At 32.2% G+C, this 27,760-nt stretch overlaps 1 protein-coding gene across 3 annotated transcripts in view; it reads right to left on the bottom strand.

Annotated features, from left to right (window-relative positions):
* The window catches only part of LOC118197897 (glutamate receptor 1-like), a 396,844-nt gene that overhangs the window by 348,407 nt on the left and 20,677 nt on the right, over positions 1-27,760 (bottom strand). For all 3 annotated transcript variants that reach the window (XM_085808310.1, XM_085808312.1, XM_085808311.1), the window contains exon 2: positions 12,427-12,579. In XM_085808310.1, coding sequence (XP_085664436.1) covers positions 12,427-12,579 — 153 coding nt within the window. The remainder of the gene's footprint in view (positions 1-12,426; positions 12,580-27,760) is intronic.

The raw sequence follows: 27,760 nt of genomic DNA on the forward strand, positions 1-27,760 counted from the left end.
ATATTTCGGGCTTAACATGTACTTATGAAGCTAACATGTACTAATATTGCAGCAGAAATAAATACCGATATTTTATTATACATTGATTTTATATTCCTCTATACGTTGGTAAATATTTTTATATATGTTACAGGCAATTTATGAAATGCCGGCAGTTTATAGAATACCTAAGCATTTTTTAGAATGCCTAGCGTTTTTATGCAGAATATGAAATATAAAAACTATGACATATGTTTTTAGGTATTTTATACAATACCTAAGCATTCTGCAGAATGGTAAATACTATTTAGGCGAATTTGGAAAAAATGGTCATGAAAAAAGTGTTGTTTAAAACCATTATTATTTCATTATATTACATCCATTTTATCACCTTTTGTAGTATGTCCAGGTAAGGATTTTTTTCAATACATTGTGCATGCATATGCATCCCTGGTTTCCTTTAAACACACAAAAAACGTTAGCAGAAACGGGAATCTCTTCTGTAAACATGTCATCATCATGTTGGTTTAATCCACTATCGACTGCAATGGCATGATTCGAAACGAATTCGTGATATTCGAAATGAATTCATGATATTCGAAACGAATTCGTGATATTCGAAATGAATTCGTGATATTCGAAATGAATTCGTGTCGTGATATTCGAAATGAATCTGAGATTTCTTTCATACTTTGCCCGGTTTGTCATTTGGCATTCTCTAGAATGCCTAGGAAATTTTTGAAATGTTAATCTTTTCATAATAAAAAATATATTTCATCGTGCACCACAAAGTATTACACGAGACATACAAATTTATATTTCATATGTTGCCAGTCAGTTCTCGCCATCTTGTGAAATACCTAGGTGTTCTACAGAATGACAGCTTTCATACGTTGCTGGCAATATGTAAATCTTTAGACAGTACTTCAGATTTTACATATTAATTATCTTACCGAATCCTTATTTCATAACAAATTCTTGAAAGAAAGATAACTCAAAGGAGATGTATTTTCTAAATTCAATATTTTTTATAAATACAAATAAATCAAAACTAAGAAATAAGCATTATTCATAATGGTTGGTTGCTCATTAAGTCGTTTATATTGTACGCTGAAAGAGCTGGAAAAGTCTGCAGCTTTAATTCAAGTTAATTACTTTATTAATCACTTTTATCTAATTAACAGTTCATGTAATTTTACTTTAATTATGTATCCAATCTATTTAGACGTTCTGAAAAACAAGTAAGTGCATATATGTCAGAGTTTAGGGATACACCAAGAAAACGAGTACAAAAATTAAATAAGATTCTTTTAAACAAAATGGACTTATAAAAGGGTCTATATTCATAGAAAGACGGTATAGCAAGCTTTTACAACAATTCCGAAAATGTAAATTAGACAACGAACAATTTGTTAATCCCTTAATTTCCTTTTTAAGGACTGTTGCAATATTAATCGAAAAGTTAACTTATACTAGAGCGTCATTTAGATGTCGTCAAACGACGTTGTTACAAATAGCATCCTATGTTTTTGCAAAGAAAACCTATTTTATAAAGACGTAAATACGACGTTTTTGAGTTAACAACTGCTTTACGTAAAGACTTGAAATCGACGTCTTTTCGTCAAAATTGTACCGTTTAAAGACATTAATTCGATGTGTTTGCCTGGAAAGTATTCTGCGTACAGAAGTGAATTCGACATCTTTGCAACGGTCATAAAATAGTGAAATTTCTCGAACATCTTCGCGTCTCAAAGGCGACAAAATATGACTTGTTTGCAACATCATGCACTACGTGTTTGCTAACTAGGTTAGGATAAGGTTGTTCTACTTGGGATCACTTACGCTTTAGTTTTTCCTTTTTGTCCTACGTCTATACCTTTTCTATCTATTCTCGGCAGTGGAACGCAAGCATAAAAAAAATACGCAAAACAAATGAGAAAGAAAGATTCTGACACGGTTGTGTGAATGTTTAATCGACTTTGAGAATATTTAGTTTTTGATAACCACACTTTATAGCTTAGTTAACCACACTATATTATGAATAGATCTGTCATATTTATCCATATCTTTTTGCTAATTAAGTCACTCGACTTTAATCGTATGAAGCATATTCTATATGAATCATTTTAACTTTGCCTTCTTCCATAAATTAGCTTGAATAAAGCATTTCCTAGAAATTCTGGGGACATTAAAACATAAATGCTTAACATTCATACATGTTCTAATTAAGGTTTTGTTTTCTTTTTAGACTCTAGCACAAGAATTTGTCTTAAGAAAGTAACAAATAAGTATGTAAATACAACATTATAATTAGAGATATTTTGTAATCACAAAAGACTACACCTTGATATTTAGGCATTCAATCTAAATACTGAACATATTTTTATGTGTAAGAATTTATAAAATTAAATTTTCATATAAAACTGGCCTTCTAGGCAGACCAAACTGTTTCATTATAAATGCCATGCTCATTTTCATTAAATCCTGTACTAAAAGACGATAGATTATACAGTATGTGGAAATGAGAAGCGACACCTGCTTATCTTCATTTACATTATACTCATTAAAGGTATTTTCTTTAGGAAAAAAAATGCATCCACTTGATGGTCGCTCCAGTTAAAATCCATTTTTCTGCAACGTCATAAGCACTTTTAGTTTTTGATTCCACAAACTCATTCTCCGCAAAGGATTCTTTCGCAAATAATTACCATAAAAGTTACAAGGTTCGCTGATTATTTAAGCTACGGAGGATTCTTTTCATATACATTTCTTACAACTTTTTTTTTCTGTTTCCCAAGTGGAACGTTTTCGGCAATTACTTTTAAGCCCTATGTATGCATTAAATTAAACTTTTGTAATGGAAAATATAGTTTAGAATTACCGTGAATTACCCACTTAAATTTCTGTGAGTTTTTTTCATTTGCAAGAAACAATTTTGTCGAATTGTTATCTGCTAGTACTTGAAATAAATACAGTATAGAAAATTTAGGTAGCATAAAAAAAGTGTATTAAAAGAAATATATAGTCAGTCCGGTCATGCTATTAAAAGTAACTTTCATAGACACGCTACGGTAAGATATAAAATTTTGAAGGGTATGATATTCAAGTCCTAACTTCTTTGACTAGATTTTGAGATGATAAAGTGCAATGAATTTTAGATATTAATATATACGACAATTTTCTTACAAAGAGAAATAACAAATATATTTTCTTACAAAGAGAAGCGGCTAATATGACGTATTCATAAGGCAGAATCAGTAATTCTGAACTCTTAAAAGAGCTTATTAATAGGTAAATTAGTAGAGTTTATGAATTTCAGGTTTTAATTGAAATATGCAGGTGTTTAAAAGTTTAAGGTAATTTATATCTTCGCTCAGTTTTATAACTAAATGCTGAATGAAATCTCCAATCACTCAGAAATTCGTCTAAATTACATGAAATTTTAATGTGGTAACTTTTCTCACGGTTCAGGTTTTCCATGACATTAATCAGTTTCTTAAAATTATTTTCTAATTTGGTATTTAACTGCTGGAAATTACTAGAACTCATATGACATGAATTTTTCACCAAACACGAAATTTTCTGGAACATGAACATTTTTTTCTACCTACAGTCAAATAAAAAATTTTTTATCACTAAGCCTTATAAACCTGTTACATTTACCGATAGAAAATAAAAAAAGCAATAACAGCATATTTTTGGAAAATTGTGTTTGTTAGCAAGGTAATATGGTTTTGCTATTTTACACTGAAATTCTATGAAACATATAACATACTAAAGTATCATATTAAAGTTAAATGATTAATAATAATAAATATATAATTTGTAAGAAATATTACTTCCACAGTTTACCTACTTGCCCAAGATTTGCATAACTTTTGAGTTTATATGCTAAATGGCTTGTTTAAATTAGTTTGGAAGAGAAGCATTTAATTTTAGTTTGCATGTGTTCAAATAAGGTAGATATATAGTATTTAAAGGAATGTTTTAGATCTTTTAATCAGAGCATGCTCTGCCTGCTGAAGGCCACGTTACTAGTTGAATTTCTTAGACAGCAGTCTGTCTGCAGCGTTCCTTTATTCTTGCCATTAGTCTTGTAACGCTGGTATTAGGTTTGAGGCAACTTACGCGTTATTCATTCTGTGTAGCCTTTGGCTATTTACGATTTAACTTAGCTTTAATTAGAATTCATTACATTTAAGTTATGCCATAAATGCTGGTTTTGTAAGGACAACAAGTGCCTTCTATTAAATTACTGAGCTTTATTAAAAGGGTCTTTTACACCTTTCTTATGTTCTCTGTCTCCTTACTGGACATGATGATAAGTCGCTTACGTTCAGCGTGGGTCTCAAGGTAGTTTGTTTCCAAAGAAGGTAAGACTATACAGCCTTTTCAGTATGAAAGAAGCACGAAGCAGTTTATATAATTCGTCTTTTTACGAAAGAAGCATAATATTTTTATTATGCTTCTTTCGTACCAAATTTTTATGACAATACATTGAAAATAATACAATTATTTAAGAAAATTGTATTATTTTCAATGTATTGTAAACTTGAAAATTTGAAAACGACAGATTTGTTGAAAGAATTATTTTTACAGATATCTTTACTTTCTTATTTTAAGTTATAATAGTTTTCAACAAAAATTTTAGTCTGCTATTTTTTGTTTTGGTAATATCTAATTTTAATAAGGAAACTTGAGCGGTTAATGAAAATCTTATGACACAATGCTAACGAATTGATGTAAGAAATCACAGTATTTGCCTGACAAGCCATCTAATGCGTTCCCTCGTACGATTTAGTACGATTGAATTTCATATTATTTATTATTAAATACAGAAATTTTCTTCAAGAAAGACAATATAAAATAATGTGTGAAAGACAAAATGAAATAATATAAATAAAATAACACGCGTCTTGAAGTTTCTCGATGACATATTTAAATGTAATTTCGAATTTAAGCATAATTACTCAAATTGTTATCAATGAAATTTTCTTTTAAATAATGGAAATACGTTAGTTTAAATGTGGAAAATACTACGTTTAAGTTGTAGCATTCAACGAAGTTGACATCGGTACGAATAAATATATAGAGAGAGTGTTGTATAAAGCAGAGTTCCTTGCGAATTTCAGAATAATTTAAAAGGGTCTTTTACACCCTTCTTATAATGATCCCTTCTTCTTATGAAAAGATGACGTCATCTGACATGAACTAAACATTATATCATATCAAAGGAAGACTTCGATTAAAAACGGCAGGAATAATTTTCGAAACGAGCTGTATCTTATTAAATATTATGTGCTCATTATCTTATATTTCCATTTAAATTAGCTTTACTCCTCTATATGAGAAATTCTGATTAGTTTAATGAGGTAATTTGAAGCTGCGTCTTAATTACCACCTTACAGTCATGACTAACTTTGTATTTTAAATAGTATGCTCAGCGTGACTTTGTCTCAATTTCATATGCAGTTACGATGTCTTAATCTATGACTATATTTAAAGATCTCTTATATTTAAATTCTAGCAAAAAGACATTTCTTTTGATCCTTCCTTGAGATAAATTAAGTAAATACAACTGACCACTGAAGAACATATTTTTGAAGTGGGAGAATAATTTTGGGAGAAATACATAAAGGAAACCTGCGAAGCTCGCTTGTTGACAAGTTAAATAAATTATAAATGCATAGATATATGAAAATACTAGTATTTTTTTAATACTTGCTGCAGCAAGACAAACAAGTGTACAAAATGTTAAAATCTGTCTCGAAATCAGCATTCAGAAAAAAAATCAATGATAAATCAGGTGTGCAGAAAATTTACTACATTATGTGCACTGTGATACTTTAATACATTCGCAGCCACCTTCTACTGCTAGCATTGTGGTGAGTTCAATAGTGAGACTGGTCTACTAAAACAGAATCATAACACTTAGCATCTCATCTTCAGTTGTTCAACAGTCCTTTAAAAGGAACATTGTAACAAAACGCAATGGTTCGTGATTTTATGTTTATTTTTCATCATGTTCAGTGCGATATTCTGTTGATTAAATAACTTCGTAAGTCTCATATTTTTATGTATTATTATGTTGCCTAATTTTGATTCAGCAGACATTTAGATTTGAGCAATATTAGTTTTATTAAATTTTCAAGTAGTTGTTTTAAGTTGATATTTTAGTTGTAATTGTTTACTTTGAATTACGTTTGGTAATGTTATTCTTAATATCCTTTAAAGGTGAAGTTTGGTTTAACATTTATTATTTTTTTTATGCTTGAAAAACTTAATTTAGTTTTATTTGATTTTATTATTGTGCTTTGTTTGTTGTTGATTTGGTTTGACCTTAAAGGTTATTTAACTTTTATATTTTAAAGTTTCCTGTTCTGTTACTTTTTTTTTGGTGTGTAAACTTAATTTTTATTTCTGCTTAATTTTTACCCCTCTTTCTTATAGTTATGAATCCATATTGTTACGTTTTTTTTTCTTACTTCTGACACCAGTTGTTACGTTTTTCTTCCTTCACGTTCGTACGGGGTTCGTGTGGATTTGGATTGAATAACACGACACTTGATGAAGTATCGAAACACACTTTATTAGCCAGTATTGTCAGGACAGCTCCGAAACACGTTTTACAGTCGTCGTGAACTACTATAAACACTCTGACTCGATCAGCGACACAGCCTTCAGGTTATCAGGCTATCACGGTGGAGACAGCTTCCTGCAAAACACCCGTCTCTGCTTTCCGGAGTACAGCTCCCGACTCTGCTTGGTCGTTTATGGAACTCCACGTACTCTCGAGACTCTCCACGCTACAACTCGCGATGCACTCGACGACACACGAGCACAGCTCCTGACTCTTCGGTTCAGTCTTTCCCGGAGCTCAACAAGCTCTCTCGACGATGCACTAACCGCGATACACTAACAAACTCCTTCGGTGGACTCGACGACCTATTCGGCACTCGTTGCCCGGCTGTCAACTCGATGGACTCCGCAGTGATTGACTCGCTAGACGAGACACACTCACTCTCGATGAGAGACACACACTAACTGACTGGGGACCAGCAGGGTTTATATAGCTTTCGGCTTGTGTTCGGGAACATTCTGGGCTAAACCGGTAAGAATTCGTTCCAGAAGGTTCTCCAACCGTCCATGGTATATCGCAAATTTTGTCGCCAAATGGGCGATTTCTCGCCAAATGTGGCAACCTTGCCTTCCTTTGCCATTTTATGGCAATCCTAAAACTGCTTTGCGGGGAAGCCATCTTACAGCGCCTGTACATTTCGCAACAATATTTTCTGACTCAGGTGCTATTGTTTTGACTGATGTAATGTAAGAAACGTAAATAATAGAACTGAATACTTTTACCGAGTAATTGTGTAACTATACTATTCGACACGTTTGTGTAAAATTATTTGGAAAGTTCCAAAAATTCTGTCTCAAATATTTAGCTTGTTGTAAACATTGTCCTTTTCCTTTCAAGGTGACTTTTCGTAGTCAATCGGTTTGCGACGTGCTTTATTTGAATATCTTGCACTTTCCTCAAGTATTGTAAATGTATTACTAGGTGCGCTAGTGAGGGGTGGAAATGTCGGCCATTCAACTCGTATCAGTTCTAGATCGAGACCCTGCGACGAAGCTAGCGGAAAAGAATTTTGTTTACTTCGTCATTTGCAGAGGGGAGTTTGACAAAATATTAGATACTTCGTCATTTGCGGAGGGGAGTTTGACAAAATATTAGATACTTTTTCGTTTCGTTTGCGTCATTTGCAGAGGGGAGCCTGGAAATGCTGTGTTGAAAAAAGAGCGAGTGGTGCCAAGTTCTGGAAGTCGAAAGGCCTGTCTTCCTTCGAAAAATGTTGGTTCGGCACTCGGAAGGTTGCTGCAACTTGGCGTCCTTTCTTCTTCGTTTAATCGCCAAGTTTGGGAATCCCGCCAGGAAGAAAACTTCTGCGCAGGGATCTCGAACAGTCAGTTTTCCTCCCTCACCCTGCTCCCTCCATGGGATTCATCCAGGAACCTTTGAACACCATGCTCATTGTGGATTTCCTTTAGGTTTACAGGGAAGTACTGCGAATGCAGTAGAACCCCTGTATAACTACTTCTGCATCAACGTATCGAACAGTCAGAGAGGCAGAGAGACATTGACGAAGTGAGCGAGAGAGACAAATACAAGGAGACTTGCTTAGAGCCTCCCAAAAATAAAGCTACGTTTTGACTTGGAAGCCGTTACTGCTCCCTCTATGGATTGAGGGGCCAGCCAGAAGAGACTTTCTTCACGAATTTAATCAGCTTACTATCTAATATTTTTATTTTTCTTCCCATTTGTCTAAACGGTTCCAATTTCCTGTACCTGTAGTTCGTCGACCATGGAGGCAGCTAACCTCACTCATCTATATTCCAGAATTTTTCGCCTTGAGTTGGGGACACGGCAAATTTGCGCCGGTCTTCGGATTTTCTTAATAACCGAAGACCTTGAAATTCGTTATCTGCTAAATGTAATACCAATTTACATTCTTGTGACTGCTTACAATTTTTTTTTGAAAATTCAGTAATAATTATGATAATTAAATGTTGTTCTTAATAATAACCGATGAGTGCCGCACATAAAGTTGCTTCATAGTAAATGTCACTTCTGTTCCTTAGAAATTTCCTAAATTGGACTGGTTCTGAAATATAAATGGTTCTAGCTCTTTTTTAGCCTGGCCCGGTGTCAACCGGATCTTTTTATTTATGTTTGTCAAAAACTGATTGAGTGTTTTATGTTTTGCAGAGAAATGTGCTTTAACATTATGTAATTTCGAGAAAGGGGCCCGCTTTTTTTCTCATTGGTTCTTTGTCTGAACTATGTCAAGAAAACAAGGTGTGTTTCGTTTTGTACAATTTCTTCAGTACTAAAGTGTAGTCATGCCACCTTACTTTTGTATTCTATCCTGTAACATTAAATCAATAATCGAACTTCTTAATAAACGTTAGATATTTAATTTGTTTATTTGTTAAAATATCATTGACTAATTTAATTTATATAGGGTATAATTTGTCTTTCACAACACAAATCCTTAGTTTATCATTTGTTTTTATTTTATGTTAAACAATGTTACTGATTTATTGGTTATATGTTTATATACGCATATATCCACATTTTCCTTATTCAATATATATTGTATTATGAGAACTGTTACACCAGAAATATGTTCATTGGATAAATTTTTATATTTATTGACTAATTCATTGACACTAGTAACATTCATAAGTAACACTGTGATATAAAAATATAAAGTACCGCTAGTTATGTTGACATCTTTTCGAAGGAGTAAAAGAAATGTAAGGCATTTAATATAATACTTTAATTTAATAATACTGATAGTAAACTGTTATGAATATGATACCAATATTCGTCTCTTATTTTACAAGCTAATCTGAAGGGCATCAGTCGCATCGATTACATTAGCATTGCTGTTAAAAAACTAACACGATGTCCCTACAATTCTATAAATGCAAGAATCGTTGTACCTGCAAATAATGTTTCAGTTTATACTGGCATTTCGAATTCTAGTTTTAATAATACGCATGCAATGTGTTGTGTCATAAATGTAGTGTTAATGCAGGCAATGATAGAGAAATGATAGTTTGTGAATCTGCGATATGATATATTTAGAGCAATGCTTATTGTAATCATCTCTATCTTCGAAAAAAGCTTCTTCCTATTTAGTTGGTAGTAGCAGTAGGAAAGCAGCAGTTTGTTTAGGACGCAAAATAGATGTCAGGATCAAATGCTTACGTTTTCAGTAGAGCTACCTAATAAAAGTAATGACTTTAAAGTAAAGATGTAATCATGACGATAGCGTGAAAAGAACAGTTAATTGAACATTTTGAGGACAAAACTTCAGAATAATTTTCAGAGATTCAGAGCTGGTCATTCAACGAAGCAAAAAGCATTTCGAGGCAAAACAATATCATACTGAAAAATGAACTGTGAAAATCTTTTTTGTTCTTATCAGGACAGAAACTTTTATATCTACTTACGAGCTTTTCGACTGCATGGTTATTAAAACTCCTATCACTAGGATGCTTCAGTGACTTCATAAACTAGAAGAGATAAGTAATAAAATACTTAACCACTGGTTTTAAGTATCAATTTGCGGACATAAAAGCTATATTTCTTAGGGGGGCTTATTAAAAAATAATTTATCTATATCTTTCTTTTTTATTGTATATTGAACAATTGTGTTTTCAGGGAAACAGTCTGTTTCATTTCAGTCAAAATATTGTCCGATAATAAACGTAATATCAAAATTTATATGATAGTATGAAGTTTTAAACTCGAGTGAATTAAAAGTACTTTACGCGTGATCTTTTGTTTTGCAAAAATTAGTTGATTCGGAAATATATTAAAACTTTAAGTTAAAATATTGAGAAACTTGTTATATTTTATTAAAGTTTTATATTTTGATTTATAGCTTTTATATTTATAATGTGGTTACCATCAAGTTCTTCAAACATCAATTACTTAAAAGAAAACATATGAATTTATTAAATTTTAAATAAAGAATATCACAGTATCTATTATTTAAGCCTTTAAAATAATTTTGATGATTGATAGCATGTTAACCATTTTTCAGATAAAATTGCAATTTAGCCACATATACATGTGGAACTTAACAGAATACTGATAACATACCACCGACATGAATTGCGGTTGCGCATCATATGTAAACTAAAATGCTAATGAAAGTGCTTGTAAACTGCGTGTGATGTAAAACTGCTCATGATTGTTAATTTACATAGCACATTTTTAGTGAATCTTTATTTTATTATATTTTCACTTCGGCAGCGTGTTAATTCATCAAAATATCCCGAAACTGTTTGAAACAATTGTTTGCTAGGGATAGAGAAAGAATCATGTTAAACCATTCTTAAGTATTCCCCCATCTTTTATCCCATTGTTGTACTCCGCCTTGAAGTTAGAAACCGCAACAAAGCCGAACAAGAGTAAAGCCTGTTGTTCGATCATTTACGCTCTTTTCTTCACTGAAGAATGTCAATTTTAATAATGAAAACTCTTCTTTAATAATTGAAATAAAAAACTGCATCGGAAAGATTCATGAATTGTGTACTCTTCTAGAAATTAGGACTTGGAAGACGACGGTTTTGACAGCTTTCCATTTCAACGAAACCTTGTTTTGACGTTGAAACTGATTCTTAGATATTACTATACTTTTTTTATTTAAACTTTTGTCTCGGCTTTCACTGTTAAGTTTTGAGATTGTAAACTGCGACTGTTTAATGTACTGAGTCAAAGATTTACTCTTATGATTAAGTAGATATGAAATTAATTTTAGAAAACTATGCTAAATGTGGCGCTTGTAAGTTTTCTCAAATTTCAGTCTCATGCAAACTTTCAGCTGTAACTGTTTTACTCCTGTTGAACTAAATTAGGTTATTTATTTGAAAAAGTCTTTTGCTTGTAAAACCAAGTAATCATAAATAGAACTAAGGAATAGGATATAATTTCCTTCTTGTTATTAATCTGAATAGTTGCCAAACTAAAGCCATACTCTCTATAATGAAATTTATTCAAATAAACTCTTAATATGCCTGTACAGAATTCACCACAGAAAATCTGACTTCCATAAAGAGTATGAAAAATGGATCTTATAGACTGCCTATATACATTTATGATTGATATATAAGATAATTCAAGATAAAGCGAAATGTAAAATACACTCGACATAATAATTCAGTGAAGTTTATGAAAAATCTTAAATTTTATAATAAAAAAGCAGCTTTTGCTACAATATAAAAATCATTTCCTTTACCTTCTGATTCTGAAGTTTCAAAAGTACTTTCATATCAGAGATAATATTTAACATCAATTATTCAAATAAGTGTGGATCTATCTTTTTAATGTAAAGATTAAATGATTATTTTTATGAATATGAATGCAGCTGAATAGATACTCTGATTTTGAAACTTAATGAGCTGAATATTATGAAGAAATGTGCTTTATGCAATTGCAACATTAATTCATTCATAATTTGATACTTGAAGTCTAGGTACATCACTCAATTTATCACCGGGTGTAAAAATTCAGTTTGTAAATTGAAACATTTCAAGTTCTCTTTCAGGCCATTCCTCTGCTTTTCGAGATTAATTATAAATAATAATTTGTTACAATATGTAAATATTCGTTTTGATATCGTTAAATGAATTTGTGTTTGAATAATTTTAAAAGTAAATTAAACCAAACATTTTAATTTCTATGAAAGTTTAAGGTCCTTTAGTATATTCAAAACCTCCAAGCCGTATTGTAATTATTGTAAATCTAACTTAAATTATTTACAGTATATATTCCTACCCCTTCCATATTTTCCCTCATTATTAATATCGCAACATACGATATATATATATATATATATATAGAGAGAGAGAGAGAGAGAGATCGAAACTCACGTGCACGTGCCATTTTGAAAGCGTCAGAGCTATCAAGAACTTCTATAACAGGCTCCACTTTAAATCGCGCTTGAGAACCATTGGTGTTATGAAGATGAATTGCATGCCTAAATGCAGATTGCTGTTCTTCGGTACCTGGAGTAAAAATAGCACCTAGAAAAGATTATATACATCAAAGACTAAATTAAAACATATTTTCAATTAAAATGCTTTGCAGATGATTAGATATTTGCATTTTAATTTAGAAAACACAGAAGAGAGAAAAGCTGTGAGATTTTATGTGAATTAATAAGTTATTACATTTGAAACTGTAATATAATTTCTTTTGTAATCCTCATCATTTAAGCAGAAGTTTCGAAGGTCTAGAGGTAGAGCTTCTGACAATCTCACATTGTTACATACTACTGTCAGCTCTTATTAAGTCAGTTCTCGCTTTAGACATTTGGCTAGCAGACGATTAAATATTGATAACCTGAACCACCTTTAAGCAAACTGAAAGAATCTTAAAGTAAACTGTCTTTATATAGTCACATACTACGTCACTTGAATTTAGCTTTATGTTATTTTATTAAAATAACCGCAAGTACCAGAGTTTTATTTTATAGCACAAGTGAAGCATTCGATTAGTTTAAAGAATTAAAAAAAATTCTAAGACTTTGTCTTAACTTAATCTTCTATTCAATCAGTACCCTACATCTGGCAGTCAGCTCTCTAACAAATCATGCCTGGAGACGAGGCAACATTAAACCTCATCGAGATTCCAGGTTCCTACATCAGCAATTCCAATAGAAGGATTATGCCTTTTTGTGGAAGTCATGAGAGTTGCAATGAAGCTATCCACTTGTTTGGATGACATAATTCAGTTTAGTAGTTTAGCGAAAGCTTAGAAGCGCGATTTTACTATATCCAGCTGGAAAAATAAAAAAGATTGGTAAAGCAGCCGCTGGGCTATGAGTCAAGCATTGATTTGGTATTAGGTAATCTGGAAATATCTAGTAGGCTAAACGGAGAGTGAGATTTATAAGTTTGATGTACTTAAAGCTGGTCTTTTGTAAGCATTTCCAATGGTTAAAGATCGGCCAAACTGGAAGCAAATTTTTATGGTAAATGCTAGACGAATAACGACGAGTTAACGGATTTTATTCTGTCAAAGATTTAGGTGGTAAAATTGTAATATGGGAGAAAACCCCTGATTCAGAAGTTATTTAAAATATATCATTCAGGTTTTTCCCGCATATCCACAATAGTCTAAAGTTTAGAAAGTCTGATATACTATAACATATTTTTGAGTTAGCTGGGAAATTTGAATGTCGGTATGTGTCAGTAACGTTTTGAGGAAAGCTTTATAAAAAAATAGAAAATACGTGTGTTTCGACGTTGTATGAACCAAGGTGATAATAGCGCAGGAAACACCCTATGAATGCATAGTGAGACTGACTCGGAATGTGCAAGTTAAAAATTAAAAACGTAAAGTGGTTAGTTTTTGTGTGTGCGGTGAGAACATTACAGGCAAAAGTGTTTTGTGTTTGGAGGTTTTAAAATCCGCAAGCGTGAGAACTGATTTCAGGAAGGCATGACAAGCTGAACATGCAGAAGTGGATAGAAAAAGAGGTAAAACCGCCAGCTTTGGACATGAACAAACTCCATCTGGAACATAAAAAAGATGCATCCATTGATCATTCAGATTTATTTCATGACACCCCAAGTTTAGCACGTGTGGTGAGTTACTCGATCGAAACAAGAAAGAAACCCCCTTTTAGTGGCAAACCCAAATGTTGCGATAAATTCAAAAACGACGGCATAGGAGAGCATATTTCGGGCATTTTGAATGGCAAAATTATAATTCTCCACAAGTAGTCTCCACCTATACTGCGAGGAAGGTACAATAATCTTCTTTCTGCCAATTGCAAGGCTTGTAGATTCTCAATCCAAACAAGCAGAAAACCAAACAAAATATCAGGTTGACCCCTTATCAGTAATTGAAGAAATAATAATAAAAATTAAATCTACAAAATACATGACCACGCTAGATATCAGTTCTTGAAATTTCCAGATATGTGGGAAATCGGAGGACTGCTAAAAACTGCATTTATTATGCGGGAAGCCCGCTACATTTCAAAGGGCAATTGGCAATAATATTAAGGCCTGTACTTTGTAAATCAATATCCAGATACATTAATAACATAACAGTCACAAGTAACGCAATGGTGAGAACATGGTCGATTTGTTGAGTGTTTGTTTTGAAGTGTTTTCGCTTCTAAGGGAAGCAGGTTTAAAAGTGAACGTAGCAAAATGTAGAATAGCTGCCAAATAACTTGAATATTAGATATGTGAGCAAGTGTCTTGAATATTAGATATGTGATAGAGAAATAAAAACAAATGATTCAAAAAGTACTAAAATTAAAAACTATCCGTCACCTAATACAGCGAGAAAATTTGCATCATTTTTGGGCTTGTACTTCTATTTTAAAACATTCATTAAAGATTTTTTAAAGATTTTGCCTTTAAAGCAGAGTCTTTAATAAATTTAAAAGGAAAAACCTAGATGTTGAGAATAACATCATTTCACTCGCCAATAAGCAAGAGTTAAATGACTTACATCGGTTGATGAACTCTTGCGGTTAAAATCTTCAGAACGTAAAAAAGGAATGTAATTTTCTTCGCAACCAGATGTAGTTAGAAAACTGTATGTTCAATGTAGGGTTTCACATAATTAAAGTGTGTTCTACTATGTAACATACTATTTTTTCATTTTAGAAGTTTCTGAAGTAACGTTGGGTAGAAGTTATTTATTATGTTATGTTGCCAGAGCTATCCTTCGCTGCGAGATGAGCAACAATACATTTTCTTGGTAGGCGAAAGCAAAAACGACTTTTGAAAACCTCAAAGCGGCATTAATAGAAGCCCCCGTCCTGAAATTTCCTGAAACATACGTTAATTTAGAAATCACTACAGATGCATCTGAGTTCGCAATAGAAGACGTATTTATGCAAGACAGACAACCGATTACATTTTTTAGAAAAAAAAAGGAATCCAACTCAAAGACATTATACATCTATTGAGAGAAACACTGGAGTCTTTTTGCCAGTTCAGAAATTTCGAGTTTATTTTGGCAAGGAACTTGTTGCCTTATACACAGAACTTGCGGCTATTGTACGTCTGTATTCTGGGAGATTTCTGTCTCCAAGACTCACGAGACGGGCTTTTAAAATACGAGACTACAATTCAAAACTTAAACATACTTTGGGAAAAGATAATATTACAGCGGATTTCCTATTAAGAATTAAACTAAATGATGAAGTGAAGAATTAAAAGATATTTGATTTGTTGACATTACGACATAATAGGAATTAGGAACAGAATCACCAATTAGGAAATTATTGATAACCTTCTGTTTTATTCAAAAAGAACAACTAAGAACAATTAATTATGGCTAGTTATCTCAGATAAATCATTTTACATGAACTGCGTGATATGAAATCATCAGGACATCTTGGAATGTAAGAAAACAGTGTAGAGGGAAAGGGAAGTTGTTCATTTTTCACAGCTGCAAAGATTTGTAACTAAATATGTTGTAGCGACATTAGCTATTTTATAAGCATGCAAGGTGAAAAATTAGCAAACGCTTTCGCCGGGAATCGAACAACGGGCCTCTGGAAAACCGGCCCAGCGAGCAGAACCACTACACCACAAAGGCTCTCTAGAAAGGTGGGAGAAGTACCTTATAATGTGAAGTCTTGCTAAACTTGCCAATTTATTAATGGTGTTAATTATAGCTCGGATGGGTACCTAAATAGCATAAAAGCCACATTACCTAACGAAATAACGTAGGAATTGATCTGTTAAGCCTTTATGCACGTATGAAAAAGATAAAAACAGGTACTTGCTTGTGATTGTTGATAATGTTTCGAAGTGGGTAAAACAATTCCCATTAGAAAGGTGACAATAAAAACTGTTGCCAGTACTTCCTTAAAAGAATTTATATTAAAATACGGCGCTCCAATATAAATAACTTGAGACAATGGTCCCCAGCTCCACCAGCTGCGGACCATTGTCTGAGATTATTTTTATTGTATATCGTATTTTTATAAGTAAACTTATTGAGGAAATGTGTACGGCTCTTGATAAAAAATCAATTTAAAATGATCTTTTATCGACCACAGTCAAATATCGCAGAACAAATGAATTGTTAAAATAGTTAAAATTATCTGTAGCTGATATGGTATAAGAATTACCACCAACGCTGAGATATCTGTATTAATGAATTAACCTATGCAGTAAGATTCGCCAAGCATAATACTACTCGTAAAACACTGAATTATTTCTTGGCAAGAACTGACTATGTCGCTGGATAAATGTTTTTGTTGTAATAGGTTCAGAAGAATTTATGTTGGCAGACATTCAGATATTAGTGGATGACACTACGTGAGATTCAGATATGGGCAATGGAATACAAAATTTTATTAGAACAAGAAAAATCGTTAAATTGATTTTAAGGTGAATCGTAAAGTTTTAAAAATAATTCGCTTTCCTGTGCACTAGAAGAAACCAGTTCGGAAATTGTGTATTATATTCAAAGTTCCCTGTTTAATTGAGAGAATCAGGGAAACAAGACAGAATCTCCTGCCTTGAGTAGTGCAGAACTATTGGAAAGTTCGGTTGATTCAATGTCGAGGTCTAAGTCACAAGCCCGGCAGATTAAATGAAAGGATTACGGGAGTCATAAAAGTGAGAAAAGACCCAGCTTCTATACTGAGATATATCTTTAAAGAGGAAAGTTTACAGAAGATGGCGAAGAAGAAAGAGCAAAACAAAGAACGTGCCAAACAAATTTCAAGGATAAATGCAATTGCGCGACCATTCCAGTAAGAAACAACTGCAGGTTGAAATAAGAAAAAAACGACGAAAAGGAAATGTCCCAACGAACAATATTGGCAGCACGTTTGGGTTGAAGGGAAATGACTGATCAGTTAAGAAGAAATCTATGCTACAAACGGCCGCCAGATGAGAAACCAATACTAAGGAAAGTTAAAAGAACCAACGAGTAAAAAGCACAGATTAAATGCAGAGCAGAGCATGCGGTCTACAAACCAAAAATGTATTTTCGAAGGAAGAGACTAGCACTATTAGAATACACTGAAGTTCAAAAGAAATCGACGAGTATTAATGACCGTATTTAGAAAGGATAGGAAATGACCAACAATGCTATTCTCACCGGAGAAGTGTAAGAATCCACAGAACCATGACCTTCCCACCTTTGAGCGAATTTTTGTGCATAAGAGGATGTTGAACTTCACAAAAAGAAGAGATAAACAAACATTTACTTAGACTATGTGTGCAAAGTTGCTAGCATACGTTTCTTTTACCTCAGGCGGAGATATCTAAAAATAGGTACAGCTAAAGAAGCATTTTTCTTTTGTTTATGTATTTATCTACTTTTAAGAATTTAATATTTGTGTGTTAAATACAGTCTAAAGTGTGTAATGAATCAGTAGAAAGTAGTATGAAGTAAGTTTTAAGAATTAATTAAAAATACAATACGTAATTAAAAATACATAGGAGATACATGCAAAATACATAGGAGATACATGCAAAAATAAAAATACATGCAGTTATTAATTACGTACGTATACGTAATTACGTATATGTACGTAATTAGTATTAAGTAGAAAAGTTTGCAAAACATGCAATTGAAATAATAGAAACTAGTGTACATGTTCATGAATTTTATATGTAAATATAAAACTAATTAAAGGTAATATTTCGAGTTACAGCATACTGAATAAAGTTTAATATCTTGAATACATGAATATATATGCTAAGAGCTAATGTACTGTAAACATAAAATGTGATATTGATAGCGTGTAATACTGTAAATGAAATTTAAAGGATAGCATATTGTAAATGAGCTGATTTAAAGTTAGGCTCTCCAATCAACACTTATAAAGTTAAATGAAGGCTTAGTCTGGAACATTAAGTAAAGATGTTTAAAAGAGGGTGTCGTTGATGTCTAATCCTTCTAACAATGTAAGAACTCGGTTAGCAGGTAGTTGTTGAAATTCTTCAACTTGTACGCAACTGTTTCACTAAATATAAAGCTGTATGGCTGGAAAAGGGTTTGAGAGAGAACAAGTGAACTTGGAAAAGCTATAAAGTTACTCTTACGTGCACGCTGTGTGGCTTAAATATTTCTCAATTGAAAGAATTTTCCTTCAATATTCCTGGAAAGAGATATGAGACAAATGTCGGTGATGGATCTCAAACATTTAAAATGAAATCATATTTGTAGAATGTGAATTTAGTCGTAGGAACTTAAACGAGTTTTTGTTAGAGTTGGTTCATGCTTTTCGATTGTAGAATTCTAAATTTTATGTGAGGTCATTAAGACCTTCGTTTTCGGATTTAAATAAACTGTGGTGAGGGAAAAGTATAGGATTTTTATGTTTATTAAACAGTTATGATTTGAAACTGTGCTAAAGCTTCTTCTTTCGTAGTCCTCAACAAATTGCAAATTAGTTCTTGCGCATCTAAGTTGAGGGTTTGAATGTTTTAAAATTAGAGTTTCTGGCAACCTCCCATTAGAGTTATTTAATGTTGCCAGTTCTGCTAATGTTAGTTCACGCTTTACCCATTTTGCTAGCAGACAATTCAATATGCGCCATTGATTAAATTGCGCCAACTTTAAGCAGATTATTTTTATGTAGTCACCGAGTACGTTACTTGACTTTAAGTTCATCTTATGTTATTTTAAATACCTTCAAGTAATGGAGTTATATTCTGTAGCGTTTGCAATGCTTCTGTTAATTTAATGAGTTCAATAAAAAGATTATTTTGTCTTTCTAAGCCACCTTACTTCGGAGTAAAGCGTTAACTCCATTGCCAGTATAGTTGTGTCTCAAAGCCATTGAATTAAGCTCTTCTGCACAAAACAGTACATTGCAATGTATTCTATTTTAACTAGGACCTGAATATTTTGCTAAAATTGTAGAGTCATTAGTTTGTTTGTTTCTTTTTTTGAAGCCGTGTGTGCTACCGTTACACCACGAAGACAATCTGAAAGGAAGGAGAAAATACATTATATACTACGTGTTTTAAATAGCGACTGGGGTTTAGGGGACCCTAGTAGCCAATTCCTGGTAGTGAATAATTATTGCCCACCACCTTTTTAGTTAGAGTACCACTGCAGAGTCATAATTTTTTTTTTTTTTTTTTTTTTTTTTTTTTTTTTTTTTTTTTTTTTAAAGTAGACTTGAAAAATTAGTAATGCCCTCGCCGGAACTCGAACCTTGACCTCTCGAATACGCGCTCAGTGTGCTACTGTTACACAACGAAGGCATGCTGGAAGGAGGAAAAAGATTACCTTATAAAAGTAACAACAGAAACGTGGTCTTTTCTCTAAAAGAGATATTAAGAAAATGAGTAACTAACAGGAAAAAAGTAATAAAAAATTTTATAATTTTAAAGTGATACAATGCATTACCACTTCTCACCGAATGTTATGTTTAAAACATTTCTATCTTACGACAAAAGTATTGCATTGCTTCTTCTCTGGTCTGAGACGGATAAATATTACCTATATGTAAATATTTAAGAAATTTACTTCCGCACAATTCTTGCGGACATTATTTTATTTGTATTATGACTAAAGGTATGTAAATTTTACATTTTTCTTAGAAAGGTGAAGAAATGCTTATTTATAAATAATGTTGAAACATTTTGCTGCGCGGCCTGACGTCTAGCCTTTCTAAATTATTTCATTTGGTTTTGTTATAATACAGCATGTTGCATATTTTAATATGAAAATATTAATTAGTTTTAAAATTTACAACTCTTATTAACTGTCTGACAGCTTTGTTGACCTAATAACAGTAGAGAATAAATCATTTAACAGCAGTTTCAATACTTGATATAAAATCAAGACTTGTATTTACAGACGTGTATGTAGATGGTAAGATGAAAGCCTTTTAAATGAATTTCTTAAATCATAAATTTTGAGCAGATTTATCGACACAGTTTGCCTAATTCAGAATTACATTTCAATAAAACTTTAGCCCACATAGATATTTTGGGCAACTTTTCAGTCTTTAGCTTTTGCCTCATTTTTGAGCTCTAATATCAAATGAAAATGGCTTCATTAAAATATATTGGTTCCAAATTATCTTTCTAACAATCTTTGATAGCTACAATTTTTTACTACTGGATATCTTAATATACAATGAATTCTTTCGCTGTGACTATCATCTGGACTTTCTTAACTTTAGACCGATGAGATTCAGCATAGGAATACAAGTTTTAGGAAGCCTCAAATCATGTTATATTCCTAACATTATCCTAACAGTTTTTCAAAAAATCTGATGTGTACGCCACATAAATTCCTTGTACGGAATAATAAATTATACGCATTTTTTCTTGAATTTCATTTAAATTGATTGGATTGAATTAAATATACTTCGTCAACAGCGCATAAACCACAATAGATAAATGCACTCTTTAAAATTCACTATATTTGTTTACTATAACGACACTCTGAATGCACAAAATTTATATCATTTGAAGAACTATCGTTGCCACATGTTCTATCCAAATACTATAATAAAGCTAAAACGATGTATGAAAGAAATTAAGCAAACAAAACAGAAAAGAAACAGTTTTTCACAGACGATTTAGTATTTCTCATTCAATTAATTCAGCTCTCACTTCCCGACAAGGCAAAAATACATAAAAACTCAAAATATCTGCATTAAAAACTACGAAGTAAATCTTAAACACTTATTTCCTCGAAAAAATTCCAGAAAGGATTAAGCATGATTTAATTCGCAATAATAAATGAAGGCGTTATTTTTGTGTTGCGAAGCTTAGTCTCTCTAGATTGGCAACAAATCTACAATTCTGCTGTTTCCAATGTAAACAAATATGTCCGCCATGTTATTTCAAACTTAACCGCACTTAAACAGCTTTTAGATTGTTGATAATTGTACGAATATTGCTTCCAAAATTAAGAAAGGCATAAAAACCTTAACCGGAAGATAAAAACAACATATTTCAATCATTTTTAAAGCAAAAAATGTACAATTTACAAATATATAAGAGTAAAGATACTGAGGTCACTGAGCCGGGTAACAGAGTGGATATATATATATAAATATATTTATATACGTTTGGTGCGGCCGATTGCAACCACAATACGAGGTGCACATCTACATGTTATAGCAGTCCTATATGCAAAATTTCAACGTTCTGAGGCTACTCGTTTTTGAGTTATGCGAGATACGTACGCACGCACATACGTACATACGTTCGTACAGACGCCACGAAAAATTCTCTTCAGAATTAATTTTAAAGCAGTTTTATAATTTTTTGGAGGAAAGGTGTATTTTATTCTGTCCTTACGCACAGATATCACGCAAAAACATCGTTAAATTGCATTCGATAGCGGTCAAAATGGATATTTTCGTTGAAATATGTTGCCGGAAACTTTTCGCGATTACAATACTTCCTTTTTACTTCGTACAAGGAATTAAAAACCATGGTGAAGGGTTATGGGAACAGCAGCCCTGAAAGGAAAGTGTGCGTAAAGTTTCCAACTGTTTTATATTGGCCATTAATACCTCAATGAGACGTCCATCTCTATTAGTCAGTGATATTTTTAATAATTTAAATAATTTTATTATCATAAATAGGCATGTTCTCTGAGAACACCATCCAAACTCTCGTAAAACACTAAAACTAGTATATGTAACTGAATCCATTTAAAGAACTCTGTGTATTACTCAGCAGTTTTCTCAGCCCTACGTATCTACATTGATCAGTTTTAACTGAGTTTTAAAAGTGATTATAAATGTGAAATTTAAGATTAAGTGAGCTGAAATTTAAACTTTTATATCATACAAAGAAAATGCGACAAAAATATAAATTCAAACTCCGTGGAAACAGTGGGCTGATATCAAATTTTTTCCCATGCTTCGAAATGTTAACTTAGCATTTAGCTTACCCTAAACATGCATTTCAATAGAATGATTAAAAATTGTTCTCTTCCATTCTTATATATATCCAGAGATAAAGTAAAATATAATAAAAGTAAAAATAGTAGAGATAAATTAAGAAGATGGAGTAAAACTTCATTAGAAGATATTTGTTGTCATAAATATCAGAGTTTGACAGTTCCTTCAAAAGCAATATGTCTTTTCTATTTTCCGACTAAGCAATTCCTTAACTTACTTGTGAGATGGAATTTCGCAAGGAAACCTATGAACTTTCAAATAATTACGTTCTAATATTTTTTATCTTACAAAAAAGCGATCGCAAAAATTGTTTAAACTTCATACCTTAATTAACAAAAACAGACTGCATTTCGAACAGTTTAGGCTCTCTGTAATTTTTCTATTAAAAACAAGACAGATAAAAAATCATAATAGGTTTTTGAGCAAATTTCCTATCAGTATAAATAAAAAAAAGCAAACTGAAGAAACATATCATTAAGTATGCAATATTGAGGAAATAAACAACATTTACAAAATATGAAATAAATAGCTTTGCATTTTATTGCTCAAGATCTTAAACCGAAAGAAGTATTTTAAACTTCGAAGCTGATTTATACACCCATATGTAATTTTAATTACGTGCGAGTTACATTAGTTCTGAGAAACAATAACAGGTGTTTATTTATCTCCAGTAATTTCGAGGATAAAAACAAGTTATGAAAAAAATGAGGTTACTCTGCTCGTCATATATCATTTTTATTTGCGTTGCAGTTGACCTCATTCAAAATACATGAGTTTGCATATTATGCAAAAGAGGGATATTTATGACTTTTCTCAATGGCAGATCGTATTAGAGCACAATGCCCGTTTCCGGTTATTAAATCGCGTGACTCTTCGCGGCATATAGCGCTTTGTGGTAAATGAAACTTTTCGTCGCTGGAAGTGGAGTTTCTTTCGGCCGATCTTATACGATGATGGATTGGTTAGACATGTGCAGTATGTTTTTGTCTGGAATATAATGAAAGAAATAATTTTGTTAACGTTCTGAGTCTTTGAAAGCTTTAGAATAGCTTTAGAATAATACTTTTTTATAATGCTATGTTGCTTCTGAAACCTCAAATCTTTTGTTTCAGGTCTAACTTACGCAAGTCGTTAATTTTCCAGTCCTATTTTTTTAATACATGTGATTCATAACGCATAACGTTTCAACAAGTTATTCGACAGAATTCATCCTTAATCTTTAATCTTTGATATTAGGGATAATTTAACATCCCTGATGTAGTTTAGGTTGAATAAAAGCAGGCTTATCTTCTATGTTTTGGAAGAAAATTCATTTTAATGAATTGGGTTCATTAACGCTGGCTTACTTTCCGACGCATGGGAGTACTACCGAACTTTGGATGGTCCTCAGGTTGTCACAGAATTCTTTTTACTACTCGAAGTTGTTTGCCGAGTATCTCATCATTTGCATGCAGGTAATTAGTGAACTGCCTCATTTAATGGTACGTATTTGTTTCCGCTTTAGGTACTGCACAAGAATACCGATACTAAGTTTCTGCTGCATTTACTGCACTTTAAAAATGTACCACAAAATTGTCTTCACTGAAGAGTAAATTTATAATTAACTAGCTTTAATTGTAACTGCATTTCATAGATTTAAATCGATAGTTACTAAGATGTAATATGAGACAAATATGCTGGCTGTCAAAAAATACTTAACAATTAGGCAAGCAATTTTCCCAGCTTTAATTCAGATTATAAATGTAAGTAAACTGAAATAACGAGCAAAATGTAGATTTTTCTATCGTGTACTTTGTTCAACAGTGTTTGTTTAAGGACTTTATTATTTATTTTCTAAAAACTATTTACTTCTACGATACAATGCCAGAGAATGGACTTGAAAAGTGTGTTTTGTCGAATACACGTAATGCTTAATTAAGCTACTAGCTTATTTACGCTGTATAAGGTTTAAAGTTGATAAAGGTTAGATATTGCTGCAAATTATTTAAATTTTTAAAGACATTAATACGACTGCAAGCAAGAATTTTTTTAAAAAATATTTTCTAGAAAAATCTATGTCATCTTCGTTGTAAACTATTAGAAGGCTTTTTTTCTCCCTCTTTCCAGCATGCCTTCGTGGTGTAACGGTGGCACACTCGACACGTATTCGAGAGGTCCAGATTCGAGTTCCGGAGAAAACATTGTGCATTTTTCACGACCCCAGCAGCGAAAATTCCTAATGACTCTACAATATTATGTTCTTCCTCTTCTTCATTATCTTTTACTCAGTCATTTCCCTTGTTAGTTTCTAAACTTCTAACAGATGAAATTTTCTTTCCCGACTTGATTGCGCATCCATGGCTGTTGCTGAATATATATAGTTATGCCTATTACTGAAATATAAATTTTATCTATGATTATACAAATACATACACGGGGCATAAAAAGACTCTCCTCATACTAGGAAACATTTATTGTCTTTAATCTCTCTCAGTGTTTGGAAAAGAATATGAAACTACAGAATTTAGAGACTTATAGAAATTTATTTCAAGAACTTTGAGTATAGCTTTAACTTATAATTTTTGATAGGCAAAGCATTCCTTCTTAAACTGTTTTCAGTTATCATAAATAGTAAACGTAACAAAATAAGTCCTTTTTAGAACTTTCATAGAACAAGAAACTTTGTTAATCTACAATGAAATATAAGCAAACGCAGCAAATAATCCATCAGCAAGCAATGCTCATTACATATTAAATCTTTCTTCTGAATATTTTATGCAATTTGTAAAGAAATGAGCTAGCATTACTTTCTTTCCCTTTACATCAGAAAAGTTTTAATATCCTGGATGAATTCAGTTTCCTTGAAAGCTAGAATGTTGAATATTTGTGTAGCGAGTATTCGCTGAATGCTTGTAAGAAACAAGTCCAAAGAAGGCTTAAATTATCTTTTATTCCAACTCAAAATAAATGAACAAATGGCCCCTTTTTGGTCGTACAGCAAGCCTCCATTTTGGCTTTAACTCAAGATAGAAAATATAAAATTAATCTGCTACTAAATAAAAGTAACCAACCGACGCTGCACAAAATCAACTAATGGAGGTGGCCCTTATTTAAAGATCACCGGTGTACACTAGCAGGCACGTAGAAGTACGGCTGTAGAGCAGTAAGCTTAGATTATTAGCAACAACGTGGCCGGAAAGCAGAGCATGCTCTCCTACTAAAGTGACCGACTTCGGCTTGAATACTCGTTTCTATCTAATTTCTTTCTTTGCAAAAATCACAATTTTGAAAACTTATTCTAGCAAGGAAACGTAGGTGCGAAATTAGAATGTATAGGAAATGCTTGTTTCAAAACAAAAATAACTATTAGAGAAATAAAGTAAACCCTACAAATTGTATGCTGTTTTTTCTTAAATATTCACTGAAAATGTTTTAAATTCGCGATTCATTATTTGGAAGGCAAATATAATTCTTTTTGATTTGATCACAAAATATATAAAAGGGTTTTAATGGATTTTTATCCATGGCAAAGAAATGAAGCTCCTTAGAAAATGCGGAAATCACATCTTAATAAATATGAATTTATAAATTTGAAGGTAGAATTTAAATTATTCTAAAATTCTGTATTACAAGAGTCTGTTGAGAACTTAAAATAAAAATACCAGATGGGCTTTGGAGACAGATAAATATAACGCTGGTATTATTATGGCTGCTTGAATTCGCAAGATAAGAGCCGAAAAAAAATCAAAAATAAAATTAATACTAATTAAATTATTTCTAGCATTAGGTAAATTCTACATATAAGGTATTATTATGCTACGATTCACACAGTTCACGCAACAGTGTGCTTTGAGATCTTGTCTCCTTATAATGTGGATTTTTTAATGCTTTTATAGCCGATTATGTTTTAATATGCATTTACAAAATAAATCTCGTAACGGCATAGTTTCAAGTAGAGGACCGAATTTAATCAAAATGGCTTCTCTTTATTTTATCCTTTGCCCTATTTTTCTGACAAATTTACCCCCTCCCCCCCCAAAAAAATAAATAAAATAAAAATGTGATCCTAGAAAGCAATGAAAATCTTGCCGTACTATATAATTCTTCTAGGCAATCCCATCTTTTGAAAATATAGTGCGCATTAGATATTGAATTCATATTCGAAAATTTAATTCATATAAGTAAAGTTTTACATAACGCAAAATAACATTGACCATTTTCAGGAAGAATTTAACTCCGGGTACAAAGCAAAAATCTTTTCACAAATCATTTTAATTGAGGTTTCCCAGTCCAATCAAGGACAACAAATGTGATGCAATTAAAAATGTTGTAAAATTGAAACACTTGTTATACTTGTAATTTTGATATTAGGAAAGACGAAAAAATCATCAGGTAAAGAAGATTTAGAATATTTAAAAAAAAATGTTAGAACAAAAAGCTGGGAGAAATTTCATAACACCATACTGTGCATACAGTTGTGCATAAAAAATTGTTTTGGCAATAAAGAAACTTCTGAAAATTCTGTGAAACTGCTTACATCTAGGCTGTTGCCTAATCATCATAGATTACAAGTATCTCTATTTTAAAATAATTTTTTATTTTGTTTACGCTACTGTTAAATCGCTTAAGTTCACGCCGGGAAATAATGTTATGAATCTTACTTCACGGCACCAATGTTATATCTTAAATTCATATAAAAATGTTAAATATGAAACTACTTGCCGTTAAAGGGAGTGATCGTATAGTGAAACGTGTACAGCATTTCTGCGTTGTGAAAAAAATGCATTCCGGGACCGCGCCGTGAGAGGATCGAAAACATAAAACATATACAAGATATAAAGGAAAAGTTCATATTAAATATATAAAGAAAACATACTGTAAGAGGTTCCAGATTAAATATCAGTTTATTCAATTACAACACAATAAGAAAAATCTTAACCTCATCTGAGAGTCTGTTCATTTAAATTCATAAAAAAACTTAAGGTTTGTCTGGTGATTTAAAAGAAAGGAAAGGGAAACAATTTAAGGCCTGAGAGTTAAATTTTAGATTTGACGTTGTTTTTTTTCTGCTAAGGACGTTTTTGAAAAGCTTGCCTAAAGTTCAAACACACCAAAAAAAATAAAACTTATCTTGAATGGACATCTTGAAGCGGAGGACTCTTATCTTATCCCGCGTTGATGTCGGCCGGGCTCATCTTGACACTGGTTCTAAAAATGTAGACCCACTTCACTACTGTAGAACAGAAACAGGAGCACTGCTGCCCAGGACGGCTATCCGCTTGGTCCTGAAAGTCCTATGTCAACACGCAGGTAACTCGTTCAAATTTCGCCGGTCAGAAACGTTGTTGCTAGGA

Source organism: Stegodyphus dumicola, chromosome X1, assembly GCF_044657685.1.
Source record: "Stegodyphus dumicola isolate Sdum_Otavi_A_Nest chromosome X1, ASM4465768v1".
Classification (NCBI taxonomy): domain Eukaryota; kingdom Metazoa; phylum Arthropoda; class Arachnida; order Araneae; family Eresidae; genus Stegodyphus; species Stegodyphus dumicola.